This window comes from Lacerta agilis, chromosome 5 (assembly GCF_009819535.1).
Source record: "Lacerta agilis isolate rLacAgi1 chromosome 5, rLacAgi1.pri, whole genome shotgun sequence".
NCBI lineage: Eukaryota > Metazoa > Chordata > Lepidosauria > Squamata > Lacertidae > Lacerta > Lacerta agilis.
The window spans coordinates 89,527,901-89,551,065 of record NC_046316.1 but is presented as its reverse complement, the minus strand read 5'-3'; the positions used below and the strand labels follow the sequence as shown (position 1 = coordinate 89,551,065).

Below are 23,165 nucleotides of genomic sequence, written 5' to 3'. Positions count from 1 at the left end.
CTCAACCAGGTCATACACGGCAAACGGCCGCTCAAACTTTGCTTTTTAAAAGCCTCCAAGGAAGGAGAGTCTTGCCACCTCCTGAGAGACTCTCGTTCCAATATAGAACCACTCTTACTCTCTTCCACCCTTTGGTCCCACGATATTGCAGATTTGGAAAAGGCGGCCATTGGTTCTATTTGGAGTTGGATGAGAAATGGGGAGAGGAAGGCCCCGGGCAGGGGTACAACCCCCCCCCTTCTCTTTCCCAGCGTCCTTTGCGCCTGTCCGTTTATCCCACGAACGGACTACATTTCCCATCGACCACTGCGGCGTCGGCGTCCGAGGGCTGCATCCGGGCTCCGAGGAAAGTCCAGAGGCCGGGCGGCGATGGCGGCCTCCTGCGCCGAGATCCTGCGGCGGGAGTTCCCGGAACTCGACGGGGAGATGTTCGATTACGTGACCGGTGAGGCTGAGGCGAGGGCGAAGCGGGTGGGCCTGGGTTGCGGGGAGGGGTGGTGGGCGCGGCGTCTTTCTCCTCAGCACAGCTGAGACCAGCCGGGCTCCCTCAGCGTGGCTGTCGCCGGCTTCCCTCCACAAGGCTGAGGTGGCAGGTGGGAGGGCAGCGGGCGGCCCGAGGAAGCGATGCGGGTCCTTGGGCCCTCCGGTCCGTCTTCGGCTCTGGCCTCTCCTCATGCCGGCTGTGTAGGATGCGAGGCCCATATGGGTGTGGGTGTCATGGGCGTAGCCAGGATTTTTGGCAGGGAGGGGGCAGGAGGTCGTGGGGGGGGGCAGAACTAGAGATGTGAAGGCCATGGGGCCCCCGTTTTTTTCCTGAAGCCTTTTTTGTTTTTTCCCGAAAAATTGAAAAAATAAATAGATTATGGAATGTTTTATTTTAACATGATGAATAAAATATTTTAAGATAAGGGCTTCAAATATTTTATAAATCATTTCTAAAAAAATATGTGTGGTATCAGATTATTCTAATTTCTGTGAGGACAAGCAAGTCCTAGGTTACAAACTGAACTCTCCAATGCAACAACGAGATGCATTTCTTCCTTTAGGAGGTGCTGTTGTCACCAGAAAAGAAAAAGGTTTCAGTTTTGTTTTTGCGTGCGTGTGGTATGCATTGGTTCTGTTCCTACTCACTAGACCTCAAAGCACTGGAAGAAAATACAGTCATACCTCGTGTTGCATACGTTTGGGTTACACACCTCCGTGACCTGGAAGTCCTCCGTGAAGCACGCGCGGGTGCGCAAAAGCGTTATGCGCACTTCGCACATGTGCAGAAGCGCAAAAACCCGCAAACTTCCAGGTTTTTTCTTCGTGTTAAGTACGCCCGGGTTATATATATATATATATATATATATATGAGTTAATACGGGGGTGGGGTGGGTTGAGGGGGTCTCCAAAGGTAACGTCAGGCTTGTTAAATGACAGGCAAGAAATTATTATTACATATTTATTTTTCCCTGGGGCTCATGACAGCTTGCATATAAAAATGAGAACCGCTAAACGAGAACCATGGGAGGGGGGGAATCATTTTAAAAACCAACACTGTTAGAAGTAATATATATATACAAGTAAAGTATATATGGTAAATTTATATATATATATATATATATATATATATATGGAAGTTATATATGTATATACTTGGAAAAATCTATTGGAACTATGCAAACAATCATAATTAAAAACAGTACAGCACCAGCCCTTTCATTGAAAGCAGTCAGTTCCTAAAAGCCTGTTTGAACAAAAAAGTCTTCTCCTGCCAGCTTCACCATTTTCAGCCCGAGGCAAGCACGCAAGGGCCACATACGAGTGGTGGGGCAGGCCAGAGGCAAAAGTCGGCAGACCAGCAAATAGATCATGGGCTGTTTACTAACAGGCTTTAGTCTTAGGTCAGTGGTTCAGGATTTCTATCCAACTAGACATGTTTAAGGGAAGCAAACTTTATTCTTATTTACTTCAGTTTCAGCCCTGATCCTAAACATGCTTATGTGGAAATAAGCCCACTAGATTTACATCCAGATAAGTCGTCGTCTTCTTCTTTGGCGATCATAAGTATGCTTAGTGTTGCAGCTTTGATACATCACCTCATCTCTGAAGCCTTGAATCCATTCTTTCCCTGATCAGGACTCAGAGTTCCAGAATGATGAAACATTTTGCCTGTTCTTTGTCCTCCTACTTCCTTTCTCCCTTCCTTTCAAGGTCTAGAAAGGTATTTTTCTGGGAAACCATCATAGGGTATGGATCAGCCAAGGCCCAGAGGCAGCTTCACAAACTGAGGTGTGGTGTGTGGGCAACACTGTGTGAGGGAAGAATAAATCGCATGGTTGATCCCACCCCCATTACAAGTCAAGATCACACTTGTTTCTCTCTGGATTAAGTAACTTTTCCTTGGTTTCATTTCCCAAGCAGTGTCACAGGAAGGATCATAGAATGATAGAATTGTAGAGTTGGAAGGGACCATGAGGATCATGTAGTCCAACCCCATGCAAATCAGGAATCTTTTGCCCAAATTGGGGCTCAAACCCATCGCCTTAATAAATTGAATTACTGCTTACTAACAGACTTGAGTCTTAGGTCAATGGTTCAGGATTTCCATTCAGCATAAGTGTATATCCACCTAGACAAATTTAAGGGAAGCAAACTTTACTCTGCGATACCCAGTTATCTTCTTTCTCTACCCCTTTCAAGTCATAAAGAGTAAGTTCTGTGGCCATGATGTTCAACTAAAATTGTTCTCCCCCAAATAATATATGAGAAGCTCAGCAACACTGGCTAGGCAGGATAGGATGGGAGACGCTTAAAGACAGACCTCCTTCCTCAGGCATTTTCACTGAAAAGGTGGAGGGAAGTATTTTACTCATATCCTGGTTGGTTGGGAATTTTCTCTTCCAATCACTGGAAAACTCCGTCCGTAGAGCATGAGACTCATAATCTCAGGATTGTGGGTTTGAGCCCCACATTCGGTAAAAGATTCCTGAGAATTCTGTGATTCTCTGAGATGAGTGATCATTAAACTCCCCTTGTATCCCAAGCAACAATTTTGTTGTCTGACACCATAGTGTGGGAAAGTCATCCAACTAAAGGTTCTTTGGTCATGCAAGAGGTGAAGTCAATGTTTAATTATTTATTTAAAAGATTTATGAACCACTCACATAAAATATCAGAGCTGGGTGCAAACTAAAAATAAGTATAAACTATGCACCAGGTTGGAATGTTGGCCCTATTCTTACTGGTAGCTGACTAAGCCCAAAGGAACAGCAAGGGACTCAGCCATGCATTAACGGTGCCTCACATTCTTTTCACAGGGGTCCTGCACAGCGGCAGCTCAGACTTTGAGTCAGTGGATGATCTGTTTGAAGCAGTCGGGGAGCTCTTGCAAGATGTGGCCAGAGACTCAAAGGATGATGAGGACATCCGTGCTATCTGCCAGCGGATGTACAACACTCTCCATATGTATGCTCCCTTTGACAGATACTAAGTGGGTGAAGCTGAGAGCAGGCAGAGGGGACCAAACAAATGGCAACAATGCAGCCAGTGGGGATCTAGATGGTGCAGGGATTGCAGGGCTCTGGCAGCTCCTGGTGTTCGGCGTACAGTGGTACCCCGCAAGACGAATGCCTCGCACAACGAAAAGCTCGCAAAACGAAAGGGTTTTGCGAGTTTTTAGTTGACTCGCGAGACAAATTCGTCTATGGCCATGCTTCGCCAGATGAATTCGTCTTGCGCAGTACCACTGTAAGCCGACACCGGACTGCGCCGCGCCGCGTTTTAAAGCTGCAGCGAGCGAACAGCAGCGCTGCTGTTCACCCGCTGCAGCCTTAAAACGCGGTCCGGTGCCGGTCGGAAGGGGTGCCGGCCGATCGCGCCCACCATCTTGGGTCGACTGCGCATGTCCACCCAAGATGGCGGGCGCGATCGGCCGGCACCCCTTCCGACCGGAGCCGTCCCGCGCCGCGTTTTAAAGCTGCAGCGGGCGAACATTAATAAAATTTTAATGTGTTCCTATGGGAAACGGTGCCTCGCAAGACGAAAAGTCTTGCGGAACGAATTAATTTCGTCTTGCGAGGCACCACTGTATTTCCTTTTCTATTGCTTTCCCAGGGTTTGAGGGCAGGATATTGGACTGTGTGACTTGTTTTCATTGTTTGAGGCTGTTTCTGTGAGAAGTATTAATAATGACTGAGAAACTTTTTTTAGGGTCTCTTATCTAATTATCTTGTTTCTGGCAGGGACAGCGAAAACTCCCAGGGTAGCAGGCAGGTGCTCCTGGATGCCCCCATTCAGCTTTCGAAGATCACAGATAATTATGGTGAGTAGCGCTGGCAGAAGGGCCTGTTGCATCTGGGCTCCCCTACTGGATCAGACCAGGGATCCATACAGTGGTCGGCTAGATAGTGGTGCATGAAGGCAATAGTTTGCCTGCCCCCCTCCCCCGTCCACATGCAACAGGTATACTGTCTTTAGACCTGGAGGTTCTATTTAGCTGTCATGGATAGTAGTTGTTGATCGCTCCTCTGTTTAATTTTGTTTTGTTTTTTGAAAGCCGCCTAAGCTTGTTATAGCTCTTTGCTGCAGTAAAATTTGGCTCCTGCAGCTAAACTGTTTTTAAACGTATTGCTCTGTTTTCCTTTGGACCACATCAGTGAGGCTGGGAAGCCCAGGATCTCCACACTCACTGCCCAGACTTCCACCCCGGAGAGGTCACTTTGGCTCTGCTAATGCAGCAGTTTGACTTTACTGCCAAAGGCGTACTCCATTGTTTCTCGACAGACAGGTGCCAACAATGCAACAACAATGCCAACTACAGTGCTTTATTAAACAGGGTACAATGGAGGAAGGGACTATATTGGTGCTGAAGCTCTTGTAAGCAGCATTTTCACTGCTCTCTTGCTTGGTTTCAGATTCCGGCTTGGATGTGCTGCCAGGGCTGATGTTAAAGAGAGATCAGAACTCGGTAAGCGAACCAGAGCTGGAGGGTCAGTTGACTCCAAGCTGCTGAGTCAGCTAAGGCTATATTGTTAGGGTGGCAAGGACCCCTTTGCTCTTTAGATTAGGGGTGGCCCACATGGTCCCTCCAGGTGTTGCTGGACTGCAGCTCCCATCATCCCTGACCATTGGCCATGCTTCCTGGGCTGATGAGAATTGAAATCCAACGTTTGGAGGACACCACCTTGGCTACCACTGGCATATTGCATCCTGGCTTCCTCTGTCTCCCTCCGCTCCATTTCAGTCCATATATTCCATTCTTCAGTGTGCTGCAGTTGGGTGGAAGGGGAGGTAGCATAACTGTGCTGGGGGGGGACCTAATCCCATTGACCCAACCAGGCATTTCCTCTGATGCTTCCTTCTCCCTCTCTTGCACTGCAGATAGTGAATGCCAAGAAGCTGGAGAAAGCAGAGGCTCGCCTCAAAGCAAAGCAGACTAAGAAGCAGGACCGAGATTCTATGAAGTCTGGAAGCCCATTGTGAGTGAAAAGTCTTATCAACCTTGAGCAGGGAGGGCATGGTTCCTGCTTCTCATGGGAGCTTCCTAGGAGGCTGGCGGCAAAAACTTCAAAATTCCTGGAGCTGGATGTCATAGACATGTGCAAAAATTGTGCTGCCAGTGCTGGTTATCTTGCCTTGTATTTTTTGGGTAGACTCAGCTGATCAAAAGTGCTTGCAGAGAGCGCTGTGTGTTGGAGCCACGACGAGCTGATCATTGGTGCTCCCAAGCACCTCACAAAGGGCTTTGCAACTGCCACCAATCTGCGAATCCCTTTTTGGCCCAGCTATTACTTTAAGCGTGGTTTGGTCAAAATGGCCTTGTGGGCCAAACAGGGACGCCTGGTGAGCCAGAGGTTCTCTTCCCCTGGCCTAGAATGCTGATGCACCGGGTGGAGGAAATACTGACCTAATGGATGTGACAGGAGGTGAGACTGGGGAAGATGGAGTTGGCTGGCTGCTTTTCAATACAAAATTACATCCTCAGGGTCCTTAGGAGTTCTCCCTCTCTCAAAATACTAGGTCTCAGGGCCACCAAATGAAACTATTCTTCTCCCTATCCACGCAGAAAACTACTGTGCCAGGGAGATGGGTTCTAGCCTACATAGAAGAATCAAGTTTTCATGGGAGGAGTGTGTTGGGGAAGCTGAGGCATTCCAAATAATGGGAAGCAATGTTTGCCTTCCCCTGCGTTAATGGTCCCTTTTGTTTCTTGCATGGTGTCAGGGTACTTGAAGAAGCATCTGCCAGCCAAGCAGCCAGCAAGAAGGAAACTCGTCTCGAGACATCAGGCAAGAACAAATCCTACGATGTACGCATTGAGAACTTCGACGTGTCCTTTGGGGAGCGGTGAGTGCTTGCAGGCTGATGGGCACCCAGAGTTTGTGGGGTAGGCATGCCTGTCAGCTGTGGATGGGAACCTCTGAACTGGCAGATGGTGCTCAGGTTGTTGCCATGCTTGTCCATGGGGCTGCCTGTATGCAGTTATAGTCTAAAAAAACATGATCACTGACTGGAACTGAGCATTGAACATCCTACTGATGCTGAAACAGCCTTTTTCTTGTTGCGATTCAAAGTGCTGGTGTTTATCCTTTTAGAACTCTACCTGGCTTGAGATCTGGGGATTTTCTATTCTGGTGTCAGCCTGCCTGTATACTTGGGCAGTCTTTGAAGGCTCCCCTCTGGGTGCCCTCACTGTCTAAAATGACGGGCAGCAACTGAGGACAGGGTCTTTGTGGTTGTGGCTCCCCAATTATGAAATGCTTTCCCCAGGAAGCCTGATCTAGCATCTTTTATGATGTGTCTTTTGTGCTAGGCATAGAGCATTTTATTTTCCAAGGCCTTTAATCTCTTTTACTGCTCCTGTTTTTCCTTGCTTTTATCTCTTCTGTTGCCGTTGTGTTATTTTCATGTTATGGCTTTTAGCTATTGCAGGAATGTTTTACACTGAAGGGTGAGGTACACATTTATAAAATAGTATGTTTGAAAGTTGTTGAAAGGTTGGGAGGCCAGGAGGTGTTTGACAGAATACTAGCCGTGATGGCTAAGCTCTGCCTCTGCAGTTGGAGGCAGAAGGAAGCCCAGCACTGGGTGGTGTGATGGCTGGATTTATGCTACTTGTGAGTAGAAAATAAAAGCAAAGGAGTAGATTGGGGGTGGGGAGAAAGAGAGCTTCTTAAACTAGCCTACTTGTAGCTCTACCATAGCTGTCAACTTTTTCCTTTTGCGAGGAATCCTGTTCGGAATAAGGGAATTTCCCTTTAAAAAAAGGGAAAAGTTGACAGCTATGAGCTCTACCCACAAGGTGTTGTGATGCCATTGTACCACATGGCCTGGATGAGGCATCTGACACTCTGCTTCATCTGCTTCCCATCCTTTCTGTAGTTTGGGAGGATAGCAACCTGCTTTCTGCAGAGACTCCGATGGGCCGGTAACTCTGACTGTTATAAGGGTTTGTGTGTTCTCTCCTTTCAGTGTCCTCCTCACTGGTGCAGACTTGAACCTGGCATATGGCCGGCGGTATGGCCTGGTGGGCCGGAATGGGTTGGGCAAAACGACGTTGTTGAAGATGATTGCCAGCAATAACTTGCGCATCCCCTCGCACATCAGCATCCTCCATGTGGAGCAGGAAGTGGCAGGGGATGATACGCCAGCCCTGCAGAGCGTTCTAGAGTGTGATACCACCCGCGAGAGTCTGCTGAAGGAGGAGAAGGAGCTGACAGCCCGAGTCAATTCTGGAAGGTATTCCTAGTCTTGATGCTACCTTCCCAAATTTCTTAGCTCCAGACATAAGCATCCTTTGGTATAGAGCTGGCCTTCTCTTACCACCCACAAAACTGACACGCTGTTCTTATGTCCTGCCTCAGGGGAGAAGGCACTGAAGGTGCTCGACTGTCAGAAATCTATGCCAGGCTAGAAGAAATTGAGGCGGACAAGGCCCCAGCAAGGTAAGATGCCACTCATTTTAGTTGTGGCAAATGCATATCTTCAGCCATTTGCCTAGTTGTCTAAGAGAGAAATTTTCTGAATGGCCGCCAGGATTTGGGATGTATGATGTTCTAAACCCTGGCTTTCAAATCCAGTTAGGAGGTGGAGTCTTTTTGACAGAGCTTGTGTCAGAAGGTTGCTTGATGGGGTACCTGTCAACAACCTCAGGGCTGAGGAGAACACACCATGAATTTGGCCTCTGAGCTTGCTGATCTGCCCATAAATTGACAATGATCTGCCCTTGGTTTCCCATGCTGGTCTCCAGCTCTGCCAGAATCAAACAGCTCAAGTCTTCACCTGTTTACAAAGAGCCAAGCACTTCTCAGCCAGGCGTGCCACAGGGAAGCAGCAGTGGCATAACTTGTACAACAGGGATGTGTTAGCTGCTCACAAAGCCCAACCACTTGGCCAAGCAAGACTGGGAGGAGGAGAAGGCTGGGTGCAGCCACTCCTCTAGCCATGCCTGGGCAGCCACCTACTGAGGCACACTTCTTGCCTGAGGGGTGAGATGGCGGCTGAAGAGGTTGCATGCCAGCCACTCTCCAAGGTGTGCCTCCACCCACCCCTCAAGACATGCATTTACACCTTGGACGTAATTGAAGCAGGATGTTAGTATAACAAAATTAAAAATTAAAAAATTCCTTCCAGTAGCACCTTAGAGACCAACTAAGTTTGTTCTTGGTAGGAGCTTTCGTGTGCATGCACACTTCTTCAAATGCACACGAAAGCTCCTACCAAGAACAAACTTAGTTGGTCTCTAAGGTGCTACTGGAAGGAATTTTTTATTTTTTATTTTGTTTTGACTATGGCAGACCAACACAGCTACCTACCTGTAACAGGATGTTAGTATGTTACTGAAAGGTTGCAGGGGTCAGATTCAAGGGCAAGCTGGAACACCTCTCCAATTTCTGTTCTCCAACTGCATGTTGGAGTCTTGCTCAGAGGGCCAGGGATTGTGTCTCTGCAGTACTGATTACTGTATAATCATTAAAGAAATTACATTTACTTTAAAGGTAATGGGGAGTTGCAACAATTCCCAGGGTGTGCCTACGTGGGTACCACAGGCGCACAATCTTGGGGTTCCAGTGCAGAAGGAAGGTTGGGTTTAAATGTCAGGAAATAAATAAATTCTGCCAATTGGACTGTCAGCTCTGAGGCAGATGTCTGTTAAAACTGCTTGGGTGGGAGAATTGCACAACTGATCCTCACATTTAGCTTGAGCTGGCAAAGGTAATCTTTTGGTATGAAGCTTGCTCCTGATCTTCCTTTCTTTCTCTGTCTGCTTACATTGGAGTAAACTCCAGCACTGCATCTCGGATGGGTGTTGTGCCTTTAAATTTCTTGTTAAAAGTCTGAGTGCATTCGGAGCGACATATAGATCTTTCAGCCAATTGGAACTGCATAACAGTTTCTCTTCATGGGAAATACTTTGTCCCCCAACTTACTGACTTCATTCAATTATTTATCTTCTCCCTCCCACCCACCCCCATGCCACTTTTCAGAGCATCTGTCATTCTGGCTGGGCTGGGATTCAGTGCAAAGATGCAGCAACAGACAACCAAGTAAGTGATCTCTACCAGAGCTTGACTTTTTCCTGCTGTGATCTGAGCTGTTGGGAGTACTACCTCCTTTCTACCTTAGCAGATCAGGTGGTTTTTGTGGGCGAGGTGCACACACCAGGTGATAGAAAGCTTGGTAGCCGCTTGCTTCACATTACAGTTTGAGCAGGGGATGCGGGTGGAGAGACATTAGATTGAACTAGGGTGCCTCTGGTTTCCACCTTGTATTGTTGAGAACCGTAAGGCTGCCTGCTGTATCTGTAGGCTGATGGGTGCCCACCTGGCACAGGGAATCTGATGTGTGTTCCTTCTTTCCAGAGAGTTTTCAGGTGGTTGGAGAATGAGGCTGGCTTTAGCTCGTGCCCTTTTCGCCAGGTATGTCTTGTTGATTTGCTATATTCTTGAATGGTACAAAAGCCTGGGCTGAGTGGGAATTGTCAACCCAGCAAATCTAAGATATCTAAGCAAAAACTGCTGAAGTTGGATGGGATAGTCATTGTTGGCTTAGGCCATCCCAGGTTGTAAGAGAAAATGCTTTCAAAACAACTTCATGGTACCCTTCAAACTGAGCCTTAATATTGATTGTCTGCCTCTCTTTCTTCCTTTCTCCTTGTCCTGTTGGTTCTGATGTTCTTAGGCCTGACCTCCTCCTGCTTGATGGTAAGTTTTGTCTGGAGGCAAATGGAGAAGAAAGTGCATACTACACAGTGTTCTCCAAATGTGAAATGCAACATTCCATGGGATTTACATGCTCCTACCCTCAATAAACGGTGTTTCCGTGCACTGCTCTGGTTTCGGTGTTCCGTTGTGCCAGAAGTGGCTTAGTCATGCTGGCCCCATGACCCGGAAAAATCTGTCTGTGGACAAACGCCGGCTCCCTCAGCCTGTAAAGCGAGATGAGCGCTGCAACCCCAGAGTCGTCTGCAACTGGACTTAACTGTCAGGCATCCTCTACCTTTTTACCCTCAACTGTTGGGGTTCTGTTGTTCATTTCCAAGTTGATCTTGCTGAAGTTGGCTTTCTAACCATAATTTGAAGGCCAGAAGTAAGAGCAAGATTGAAGGAAGATCTAAATTGAGTCCTGGTCCTCTTGCTCTGAATTAATCCAGTCCAGAGGAAGAGGACCATGACACAATTGATCCAATCCAGATCAACTGGCACCATGTTTCTGTTTGGTTCTGTGTTCTAAACATATATTAAAAGTGTCCCTCCATTTTAATACGCACCGAAAGTTTATTAATGCACATTGGTTTTAACTGCTTGGGTGAGATTGGCAGTTCAGTGAAATATATTAATAGATTGTGGGGCACAGCCTTGTAGACCTTGTACTGTACCATCATACATGTCTGTGCTATAGGGAGGGTGAGCTCATAGTTGCTGCACATTCTGAAGAATTCATGGAATGTGATATAAACTCCTAGATCTAGGCCCCAAAGTGGAGCATAGCCTGTTCAGAAGATTATAAGATTCTTTTAATGTTTGTTGGAGGCCGCCCAGAGTGGCCGGGGAGACCCAGCCAGATGGGCGGGGTATAAATAAATTATTATTATTATTATTATTATTATTATTATTATTATTATTGGTGGTGGTCTCTATTGAGCCATAAAACAGGAGAAGACCAAATTACTATTTAGTCCAACTCTTTTCCAGCAAAGCATGTCCATCTATCCCCAGCAGATCTGCTTAGGCCCTCTGTGATCTAACAGTTTGATAAAAGATCTTTTGGTCCTAGAAATGTGTTTGGTGTTTTGTTTGTTTGTTTTTTTAGTTGTTCAAGTTCAGAGCTTTTGCATTGTATGTGGACACTTGCCAGTCCTAACAGAGATGTGTGACCCTTTGAATTACAGGTCTAGCACAGTTGTCTGGTAATCAGACCTGAAATACAAGTGAAACCTCTCTACCAAGTCCTCTCAAGGGAAATTTAATTGATGGCACCTTCAGTTCAGTGGCCCAGCTAATTTCCTACCATCGCTACTGTTGGTTAGCAGATATCCAGGATATCCCCCCCCCCCCCCAGTACTTGGGGTACTTAAGTTGCTTTCATGGGCGACTGAACCCAAGATGCTTCATTGCACAGCATATGCTGTACCACAGAGTAACATCATCACTTTGTCGAAGAACTTCCCTCCTGTTTGGAGAATGTGTGCTTTTTAATTGAAATAATTTCTTAACTGCTAAGTCCCTGGCCAAAGAACTTCATTTTTGTTCACTTCCAGAGCCGACCAACATGTTGGACGTGAAGGCTATCATCTGGCTGGAGAACTATTTGCAGGTCTGTTGGACGCTAAAAGAATATTTTTCCAGATTGTGCTTCTGGTTTGCTTTGGTTTGTTTCCCTTAGCATTTTGATGAAAGGTGGGAAGAGGCTGTGATGAGAACTAGGTTAGGTCCTCCTTGATCTGTCTGAAATTTCCACACTGCTGAGGTTGCCTCTTGGTTGCTGGCTCTTCCAGACATGGCAGTCAACCATCCTGGTCGTGTCCCATGACCGGAACTTCCTGAACGCCGTGGCCACTGACGTCATCCACCTCCACTCGCAGCGGCTTGACAGCTATCGTGGTGATTTTGAGAACTTCGTCAAGATCAAAGAAGAGCGGTTGAAGAACCAGCAGCGCGAGTTTGAGGCTCAGCAACAGTATCGAGAGCACATCCAGGTATGGTTCGGGGAGCAGAGCAGGGTTTAGGGATATAGCCTTGCTGTGTGGGTCAATATTAAGAGCCTGTCAAAGGGAGGTCTTGTAGATTCATGTGGAGCCATCTCCTGAGCTTAGGGTGGAGATCCTAAAGCCATCTAGATATTGCTAGACTCCCAGCCCCATCCTCCCTGACCACTGCTCATTCTCTGGCTGAGGCTGATAGACCACCACAGTTTCTGTCTCCAGTAAAAGTGAAATTCTTTGACCTATGTTGGCATTGTGCAAAATTCCTTTTCACATTATTTGTACTGTGGTTTCCAAATTATTTTGCATAATTTATTCTGGAATTCCTGGCCACAGGGATAAGTAAGAAGCTGGAGGAGTGAAGGAAGCCCCACCCACCCCAACCACCGAATTTGGCCACATGCCTAGGGCTTCTGAGATTTCAGCAGCCGTTGCATACAGACTTTCAAGTGCGCCTCTGCAGCCCTACAGATTAGAAACTTGCTTTTAAAAAAGAAGCATGAGATTCTCAAGAGGCCAAATACTGTGGCCAGCACAATTCTCTACCCTTTTTCTTTGCACGTGGATTTCAGCATTCAGTATGCAATACTGCACTCATCTGGGTTAGTGAGTTTAGGTGAGGGCTGTTAGTGTTCTCTGCACCTAATCAAATTAGGAGTGCACAGCAGGTTTAATCAGTTCTTTTGTATTATTCAAATCTTCACTATAAATCAGTCAGTAGATTTTAATTTTTTTTTCTAGATGCAATGTTACAATGCTTAATATTTATAAAAGCTGCAGATGGCAAGCACTGCCTTTAAAAAAAAGGGCAGGATGCCTCAAAACAGGGATTGCTGGCCTTTATGGATCTGTGGGCACATTGGCAGATCAGAGAAACCATATGTGCACCACAACTACACCCCACAAATCCATATTCTCCCTTTCCTAACAACAATTAGGCTTGGGGGAAAGTATGTTCACTTTTTTCAAGTTAACTCCTCAGCTGTAATGCCTCCCTTGAAATCTCAGGCGTATGTGTGGTTGCAACCCTGTGAGCACCAGGGAAGGGCCTATAGGTGCCCATGCACCTCTGGGTTCTGTGTTAGCAGTCCATGCCTCAGTTGATGTCCTGCTGTGAGACATGTGCACATCACTTAAACCACAGGGTGTGTCGTTGTCGTTGTCCCCCCCCCTCTGCTTTTAGCATTTCAATCAATGCACAGTGCATTGGTTAAAATTCATATGGTGAATCAGCTCACACATTTTAATTGGGTGACAGCCTAAAATAAATAGAAGATCGTTGACGAGAAAGACAACGTCCTGTGTGCAATTACCCCACGCCTATTACCTTCGCATGTGTACATTTTGTATGATTCTGCTTCAAAGATCAGTTTCCCCTGCAAAGCATTTGAAACCTTTTTTTGCAAGGTCTGGGGTCACAGAGGTGAGATGTTGAGAACTGGGGTGAGATGGAGGAAGACCACTGGAACCCATTTCCACCCCGACTTGCCATTGTTTCTGAGACTTCACTAGGTACGGCCCACAGGCTTACAATCTTCTGTGTAAACTGGAATGAGAAACATGTGAGTGGGTTTTGAATGATATGCCTATGAGTACACAGAATGTGCTCTGCTCCTCAGGTTCAACCCCCACTATACCTGAGGGCCCCTGTATTAGAAAATACTGCAAGAAAGCAATTTGACTTAATTCTTAGGCCTCCTTGCATTGCAGAGGGTGCCATCCAGGGCAATGCATTTTTGAAAGTACACCCTGATTAAAATCACCAGGATGCACCTGTAGAAATAAATGTGGCTAGGGTTCACAAATGAGCCATGTTCTCATGACTGAGACTCTGCAGGGGGCTTCTCCTACCTGAAAGACTCTGAGCTTCCCTTCTCTCTCTCTTTAAGGTCTTTATTGATAGATTTCGCTATAATGCAAACCGGGCGTCTCAAGTGCAGAGCAAACTCAAACTTCTGGAGAAGCTGTGAGTATCCACCACAGCTGGATTGAGCATTACGTTATTTGTCGGGTGCACAATCATGTTGGCCCATATTTGCATTGCATGGTTCTACCTGGAGATAGACAACTGTCTTTTAACTTTGGGGTTGCAAGGAGATTTGTTTTCTTAAGTTATGGGGTAGCACAAAGATGGTGTTAATGAATAAGTGAATGAGTAATTGTAGGCTCTGCAGATTGCTGCTAGGGCAAGAAGGTGGTATAAAATATTTATATATATCAATAAGCAAAATAAATTGACGGGGGTGGTAACAGAGGCCTGGAAGTGCAGGGCCCACAAAGTCACCAAGATATCAAAGTTCCTTGGACAAGATTTTCTTTTTGGAATCTTTGCAACCTGTATATAGATTGGAAGCGTAAGAATTCCCCACCCCCCAAAAAATATATTGCTGTGTTGAACTTAATGAATCCAGGCCAGCATTCCTGCCTTATTATAAACCAAGTGAGGTGAATCTTTTGCTCTCCAAATGTGCCATCATCCCTGGTCATTGACCATGCTTGCTAGGGCTAGTGGGAGTTGTAGTTCAACAACATCAGGGGGGCCAAACGTTCCCCACTCTTGTTATTGACAGAGAAAACAGATTGTTTCTGGAACTCTACAGTGCTTTCCAAACTGAGTCAAGGCCACAGGTGGTCCGCCTTGCTTTGCTGTCTTTGAACTCATAGGCCAGCCTTGTCAGATGTTATTGGGCCCCCATCAGCCCCAGCCAGCATAATCAATGGCCAGGGATGACTGGAGTGATCATTCAACAACATATGGAGAGCACCAGGTTGAGCAAGGCTGGCTTAGATGCTCTTGCTCAAGTAGTTAAGAGAACTTTGACTTGAAGAGGATGGGGGCAGTCTGCTTTCACTGGTTCCGGTGAGTCCGGAGTAGAGGGTGGCTCTTTCCATGGGAGGTGCTCTGGTGTGAGTGAGGCCTTCCCTGCTTCTAAATTACCGTGTCCTCTTTTGTTGCAATGGGTCTGACCTTCTTTTGTCTCTTAGGCCAAAATTGAAACCTGTGGACAAAGACTCTGAAGTGATAATGAAGTAAGTGGCTTTTCACATAAATGAGACAGCTGACATTTGCAGAGGAGGGTGTAGGAGAGCTGGAAGCTCTCTGCCTCGTGAGCCAGAAGCACTCTTTTCTTGACCACCTTGGTCTCAATGAACTGCTCACTTCATGACCACTAAGTCAAGAGTTGGTTGGTCTTGGATACCTTTGTGTGTTCAAGAACTTCTTAGTCAGTGGGAAATCAGCTGGTTTAGGAACTTGCATGGGACAACATACTGTGTTGCATACTGCAAATGGAAAGTGAAGAGACCTGCCTTCCCCAACCTGGTGCCACCTGCAGATGTTTTGGACTACAACTCCCATCATTCCTAACCAATGGCCATGCTGGTTGGAGCTGATGGGAACTGGAGTCCACTGACATTTGGACAGCACCAGGTTGGGAAGGCTTCTCCAGACTTTGAATCAAGTTGAAACCTGGTTGAGATGCAATACCATAACATATGGGGAAGATGTTCTCCTTCCTCTTCTTTTCCTGCTCCAAAAGATCTCATGTCCACAGATTGGTTTGAGTTTGTCACTTTGGTTCTTTATTTTCTTGGGGGTTTCAGACTGATTCATACCTCAGGTACCTTCTGCAGAGGATTCTGTGAAAGGGCTTTTTAAAATGTGGCCTGGATGCAAGTGTCTGGTAACAGGCTCTTTAGAGAGTGCAGATTCTCTGCATGGCATTTCCTGTTTTGCACTTAGAAGCTCCTGCAGTTGAGCATCCTGTTGGACCTCCATTGCCAATGACCCAATGACACAGTGTCTGGGTCTATAGAGCATTCATCTTATTCACACTGCTGTCTCGCAGATATAGAATCATAGAATTGGAAGTGACACTTCCATTTTCCTCAGATGTCGCGGTGTGGTGGCTCGTGTTCCTGATATGGTCCCTGACCACTAATGCCATAACAGCCCTGAAAAACTGGGATGGCCTGATGGCTAAAGAGATGGAGCTATAAACTGAGAAGTCTCCAATTTGAATCTTGTTCAGCATGTCTCCACTCCCCGCTGCATCTGTTACATGGTGGTAATAATACTGGCCTGCCTTAGGGAGTTATTGTATGGATTGCAATAAGATTCTTTATAATGGTTTATTCCTTGTAACTTAGAGTGACAATTTCCCATCTAGGCACTGACCAGGCCCTGACCTACTTGGCTTCAGCAAATTGGATGTATTACATGCCAATAGACTGTGCCTCTAATCATGTATGAGAGGTGCTTTGAACACAGAAAGCACTGTAAGTGCTAAGTATTAGGGTCAGAACAGCGCTAGGAGTACAGTGGAATCTTCCCTGCTGCCCACCAATCTCCTTTGTGCTACTTCCTTTTGTGCTCAGTTCCCTTCTCCTCTTTCCTGCAGGTTCCCAGATGGCTTTGAGAAGTTTTCTCCTCCCATCTTGCAACTGGATGAAGTGGACTTTTACTATGAGCCCAACAACTACATCTTTCGCTCCCTCTCAGTCTCAGCCGACCTGGAGTCCCGCATCTGTGTGGTATGGAGAGGGGTTTTCTCTTTTGATTATCTCTATTGAAGTTTTGAGCAGAGAAATGACAATTAAAATTAAAACAGAGGGTGACATTTGATTTTGCGTTATGATGAATGTTCGATCTGCACAAAGGTTGCAGCTTGCTAGACAGAATGATCCCCCTTTATTTCCCCCCCCACCCGGCATACTGTTCTAGAAATTCTCTACACATGCGTGTGTGTGTGCGCGCACACACACACACACACCCCTCAGCCAAGTCCAGGGAGCGTGCAGGAAAAGGAAATGGGAGAAAGCCCCATTGCATACTTGCATAGGGCTTCCACTAATAGGCATTGTCAGGTGAAACCCTCCCAGAGTTCTGAAGGATGTCCATTCATTTATTCATTCATTGTTTTCTCTAGGTAGGGGAGAATGGAGCTGGCAAGTCTACGATGTTGAAGATCCTGATGGGAGACCTGGCACCTGTTGAAGGAATTAGGCATGCTCACAGGTAGCTTCAGCAAAAATAAGGGGGCTTGATAATGTTGTGGGGTGAATGGGTCAAACCACAGAAAGCTGAGTTGTGGATACAACATAGATTCCTGCCAAGCATTTGGGGTATGTGCTTCTGTGTTGCTGTCTCCAGCAGAACCTCAGTGATGGTGTGAACTGCAAAACATAGATGCCACAGATTTTGAAATGTGGAACATAGGGATTTTGAAGCTTTTATTAACGGGAGAAGCAAGTTTCTTGTCCCTGTGGTGGGGGAGGAGCCTTTGGAAATGTGGTGGATAGTTCTTGATAAGAACTCAATACATTTGAAGAGCTATCAGAGCCCAAGAGTTTTCTGTACTTGGCAGAAAATCATCCACCTTAAACCCATTTTCTCTTTAATGTCTTGTATGATTCCTCCCTTTCATTCATTATAATGACTCTTTATTGGAAGAGAAATAAATCCAAATGATTTGGGAACTGGAGTGATATATGGGAAATAATATACGAAACCTACTTTCCACTAACTATTTCAGCATACTAATTCAAATGGATCCAGTAGGAGATCATTCGCCTTGGGCATGGGGGGAATTGTGGAAAATGGATCTCCTTTGGTAGCTGAAGGAGAAACAGTCCATTTGTGCTTTTATACTCTCCTCAGGGTTAGGCAGCAAGCAACTTTTTTGTCCACAGTGGAAGAAAAACCATTCCTTCACTTAGGTGGTTTCAGAAATGGGAGGTTGTTGCTGCATAATTGCTTCCTGTAATAACGCAATCTCTCTCCTCTCTCTGGCTTGGCAGGAACCTTAAGATTGGCTATTTTAGCCAGCACCATGTGGATCAGCTGGATCTCAACATCAGTGCCACAGAGCTACTAGCAAAGAAATTTCCAGGTAAGCTGTAGGGATTCCTGTGGAGTTAGTTGGTGATACATGACAAAAATAAGGATGGGTGCAATATAGCAAGATTTGGGATAGAAGAAATATACCTTCCTGGCCTTCAGCTATCCAGCCTCTAGGAAAACTTACGCTTTTTTGGTGATCTACAAGCAGTTCATCCTCCCCACCCCAGTATTTCAAAAAGACACATATATGTGTTTTATACTATATCTAGCTTGAGTTAGGAGCTTAACAATGTATTACTCTCTTTATTAGTTCAAGTGCATATTGTGTAACTCACCAGATCAGGAAGCCCCAAGTGTCCTCTGTTGCCAGATAGTGTCCAAACCCAATTCAAGGTGCTCACATTAGCATTTAAAGCCCTATGTGACTTGAGCCCCAAATTACTGAAATATATCCTCCTTCTCTGCAGAACCTCGTTAGTGTTAAGATCAGCCGGGGGGGGGGGGGCAGTTCTCGGCAGTTCAGTTTCTCCAGCCACTCTGTGCAGCTTCAAACAGAATATAGAAACATAATAAAATATAGTTTATATGTCAGGCAGAAACATTCCTCTACCCTGACCTTTGAGACCCAAAGTTCATCTTTTCAGGACCTTATTCCTTTGACTAATTTGTTTCGAACTGTTTTTAATATTGAAATTGTTGAAACCTGCCCTGGGCCCTGATATTCAAGTGCAGGCAATAGATTGAATTAATAATAACAAATAACAATAATAATTTTCCCACTGTCCTCCTGAGGTCCACCACTCAAGAATCCACTTCGCTCCGTAACCAAAAGACACTGTCAAGCTAACATGCCGTCCCTATCCTATTAATCTGGGGCCTCTTTTCTTAGCTGTTAACTCCAGTTAACGTGTGGTTCTTTCTGTGAATTTGTGTGCCTTGAATGCCACGCCACTCCTCTAATCCAGTGCTAAGATCATTGTGTTACTAGGCTACCGTGGTCTCACCAATCCTGGCAGAGCAGCGGTGCTGTGATGGTCTTAAGAATATAAGAAGCCTGCTGAGTAGGATCATCTAGTCCAGCAACCTGCTTTTCACTGTGTCCAACCAGATGCCTCTGGGGGACCCATAAGGAGGCCTTCCTCTGTAGCTGCTCCCCAGCAATGGGTACTCGTTAGCATTGAGAGGTTCTGTTCAGCTAATATGCTGGTAAGTAAGCTGCTTCATGAATTTGACCCTTTTCGGTATTTGGGTTCCAGGGAAGACAGAGGAGGAGTACCGCCATCAACTGGGGTGCTATGGAGTCTCTGGCGAGTTAGCAGTCCGTCCTGTTGCCAGCTTGTCTGGAGGCCAAAAAAGCAGAGTGGCTTTTGCTCAGATGACCATGCCTTGGTAACTATGCTCAGATGAGTATGCCCCACACCACACCTGTTTTCTTTTATAATGACCTCAATCATTGCTTTTTCCTTTTCCTTCCAGCCCCAACTTCTACATTCTGGATGAGCCGACGAACCACCTTGACATGGAGACCATTGAAGCCCTGGCCAAAGCTCTCAACAATTTCCGGGTAAATCTTCCTCCAAGTGGCTCTTTAGTCTCTGTGCAGAAACACTTACTTCCTGTGCGGCCGTGCTGTTGGGGACTGATGGGAGTTGTAGTCCAAAACATCTGGTTGGCAAAGGCTGTTCTACGCCATTTATTTGCACTATGAACAGAGCTGAGCAGCTTTGCTGCCCTGTTCCTCGGCGATATGGGTGATCAGGGAGTCTCTTTTTATTACAAGTATATCCCACATTTCAGCCAAAACTGACTCTCCAAAAAGGAGCTTGCAAGATTTAAAATATGTTGCAAAAGCTGCAGAGATAACAGGAGCTCCAGGTTAGCACCTGAGGCTAGCAGGAGAATGGCTGGGGGAGCTGAGGCTGGTATGGCATGCTTTAAGTCTGAGGTTTCTTCGTCCTTCTTGTTCCAGGGTGGTCTGATTCTCGTTTCCCACGATGAGCGTTTCATCCGGTTGGTGTGCCAGGAGCTGTGGGTGTGTGGGAATGGCACTGTGCAGCGCATTGAGGGAGGCTTTGACGAGTACAGAGACATCCTGCAAGAGCAGTTTCGGAAGGAGGGCTTTCTATAAAGCAGGTGCCCAGACTGTGTGCGTCAGCTGTTTGGGAGTGGAGTAAGCCACCCAGCAACCCCCATCATAACCAGATGGTACAGCAGGGGCTTCGCCTACATCGTGTGAACATCAGCAGTGCCTGTTGGGTTAACCCTTCCAACACCCCACCCTGCCCCAGAAGCCAGCACCTGCTGGGGATTGCAGGAGGAGGAAAGAGATCAGAGTTGCCCGTTTTGCTGCTGGATCTGTGCCAAGTCTCTGCTGGGCAGGGACCAAAGGATGGCAGAGAGAGAGGTGGGGAGTCCCCAGTGCTGCTTTATTGGACAGGAGGAGGGGAGGTACCTGCTGCATGCAATCCCTTCTCTCTCTCCACCTGTCTCCTTGGTAGAATTGAACCTGATGCTGTCATGTTCAGTGAGCAATCAGGTGGTTTGTGCGTGTGTAAAATGCTGCTAAATGTTGCACATTGAGTAGCTGCTCCAGGAAAAAGGGTGGAACTCCAAACTTGCCATAGAAATGGTTGGGGGTGGGTGTCTTCCTTCTCCCCCCACCATTCCGCAGTAAAGAGGTCCTGCCTCTTCTTCTAACTGTCAAACACACAATTCAGATCCTCTTAGGAAAGCATTTCTCTCTTCATGGCTTAGCCTTCAGTTCCCCTTTCTATCCTGTGCAGGTGATGCTTTTGTAGGGTGAAAGGCAGGGGAGGGTGTCTCTCTTCCCTGTCTTCACTCTGGGCTGCGATCTTGGAAATGGGTAGGGATTATGTGAGAGTTCTTCTGGGGTGGAAACACAACAGTTGACCCCACTGTCTGCCAGAAGGTGGTTGGTGGTCTTGGCAGTTCTGTTGTTGCTTTAGTATAAGCCAGCCTTTGCCAAGCTGGTGTCCTGCAGATGTTTTGGACTACAATACTGGCTATATTCCCAAAGCATATGTTGGACACTAGGTTGGCAAATGGTAGTTAAGCTGCTCAAATGAATGGTCCACATATCTGTCTGGTCTCTGAGCTTCTAATGGTCTAAACTCCATGCAGGACGTCCGTTCTGTCCCAGCTAACACACCGTGTCTTGGTAATTTAAAAAAGAGAGATTTTTTTTATGTTGCAAGGTAAATTTTCAACGCCCTGATCATCAGCATTGAGGTTGCTCTGTAAATAAAATGGGATCTCTCTGGCGTTTTGGAGTTTTGTTTCTTATTTTCAGCATGTGAAACTTTATTTCAACACCTATGATGGTATAGTTTTATTCACAGTATTCACAGCCAGCTCTACATTGAATATTTTCAATTCCAGAACAGGGAACAAAGTAATAAAGATAAGTAGGAAAAGGCAATATATAAACATTACAAAGTCACATAAGCAACATATGGAACAATTATGCCATAAGGCATACAAGCAAAACTACACTGTAGGCAAACATTAAAATTTTCCAAATTAACTAAATACCAATTTAACCAATGGGGGGGACGGACGGACCAAAAGTGACAGTAAGCCACAGTTGGTGTTTCTCCTTCCCATTTCAGGCAAAACTCAGGAGCCTCAACAGCAGTTACAGCTGCTAGTGAGGAACATGCAGTTGGAATTGCTGGCTTCTCCTGTCTTTTTCCTTGCCTGCCAGCCCAAACGCTGTCCTTCTGTATAGCATGGGAAGCTGATTCTATCCTCTTCATCAAGTGCAGGGTGAGCTAATTCCATGCAGTGCAGAATCTGTTGTAGTGATTTTTTCTTCTTAGGAGCCAACTTTGGTTTAAAAGAATAAACACACAGTATTTCCTCAAATGTAATGTGCACCTTTTTTGGACCAAATTACGTTGTGAAAATTAGAGCACGCATTAGATTTGATGGTGCATTAAATTTGTATAAATATGGTACTATTCTGTCTCTTGAATTAGGGAAGTTAAAGCAACAAAACCAGAACCAAAAACCTTCAGTTGGATGTCTATGTCAAGGCTTAAACGTAGGTGGGTGCTGAATTTATGGCATCATTTAAGTGAGTTCAGGGAGCAATTCTGAATGTGTATATGAATGGACAGGCAAATCTTAAAATGTGGGAAGATTAGCCTCAGTGCCTAAAAATGGCCATTTTTTAAAATGCTACCCTTCCCATGTGTTGCTTGCCTGGAATGAGAAGCTGGTCCCTTTGTGGGCACTCAAGGGACATGCAGATTGCCTTAGCACTACAATCTTCACCAACCTGGTGCCCTCCACATGTTTTGATCTACAGTACAAATCCCATCCACTTTTGTGAGTTGTAGTTCAAAACATCTAGAGGGATCCAGCTTTGCAAAGGCTGCACTGCTTTGCACATGAGGGATAGTGGATGGGGGAATGCAGTCTCCTAGAAAGAGTGTGTGCACATGTGCATCTTGCATTTCACAATTTTTGTAAGCAACCCTGGAAAAGAGACCATACAAAGAGGGAATAGCTATGCAAGACAGGAAAAACCAGATGCCCGCTCTTATTTTTTATTGCAATATGTTGTAAGCCGCCTTGACGATCATATAATCAAAAGGCAAAGGATAGATCAGTGATGGAAAATTAGTGGTTCTCCACATGTTGCTGTAGTAAGAATTGAAGGGGGTCCTTCTCCGGGAGGGAGCCCGGACCTCCGGCAGAGCACAATTGGAAGCCCTTACCGGCTAGTAAAATGACAGAGACCAGACCAGAATTCTAGTGAAAAGCAAGGCGGCTAGTTAAGCCTGATATTTATTAAAAGCTGTTGCAACAGGGTGCTCCCCACACACACAGGAGGGAAGAGGAGGGACCCAGAGCCATGCTTGCAAGCCCTTATATAGACATTTTTAAATTGCCTGCCCTGGAGTCCCAAGACCACCCCCAGAAACATCATACATACATCACAGAAGGGGTGTAGGCCAAGGCCAACCCCCAGATACATCATACCTACACCACAGAAAAGACGGTCTACAACAGATATTTGAATGCACTGTTTTGGCAAGTTACCTGATTGCATTATCTGGGTTTTGGCCACTCTTGTTTTTGTTCAGCTGTTCAGTCGTGTCCAACTCTTCG

At 46.1% G+C, this 23,165-nt stretch overlaps 1 protein-coding gene across 1 annotated transcript; it reads left to right on the top strand.

Annotated features, from left to right (window-relative positions):
- Positions 1 to 314: 314 nt before the first annotated feature.
- ABCF3 (ATP binding cassette subfamily F member 3) lies at positions 315 to 21,311 on the top strand. Its single transcript, XM_033150810.1, has 21 exons — positions 315 to 445; positions 3,303 to 3,450; positions 4,227 to 4,306; positions 4,899 to 4,951; positions 5,365 to 5,462; positions 6,208 to 6,330; positions 7,456 to 7,722; positions 7,848 to 7,928; positions 9,471 to 9,530; positions 9,846 to 9,902; positions 10,165 to 10,187; positions 11,744 to 11,799; positions 11,981 to 12,181; positions 14,077 to 14,153; positions 15,173 to 15,217; positions 16,588 to 16,720; positions 17,116 to 17,204; positions 17,987 to 18,078; positions 19,286 to 19,418; positions 19,506 to 19,593; positions 19,999 to 21,311. The coding sequence occupies exons 1-21, from the start codon at positions 370 to 372 to the stop codon at positions 20,155 to 20,157; spliced, it is 2,139 nt and encodes a 712-aa protein (XP_033006701.1). The 5' UTR covers positions 315 to 369; the 3' UTR covers positions 20,158 to 21,311.
- The last annotated feature ends 1,854 nt before the right edge of the window (positions 21,312 to 23,165 follow it).

What these genes read in the sequence shown, in the direction of transcription:
- ABCF3 (XM_033150810.1), top strand. Translation starts at nt 370, where the DNA reads ATGGCGGCCTCCTGCGCCGAGATCCTGCGGCGGGAGTTCCCGGAACTC. An exon ending in GCTCGTGCCCTTTTCGCCAG is followed by an intron (nt 9,903 to 10,164) that starts GTATGTCTTGTT and finishes TGATGTTCTTAG; the next exon opens with GCCTGACCTCCTCCTGCTTG. An exon ending in CTCAAACTTCTGGAGAAGCT is followed by an intron (nt 14,154 to 15,172) that starts GTGAGTATCCAC and finishes TTTGTCTCTTAG; the next exon opens with GCCAAAATTGAAACCTGTGG.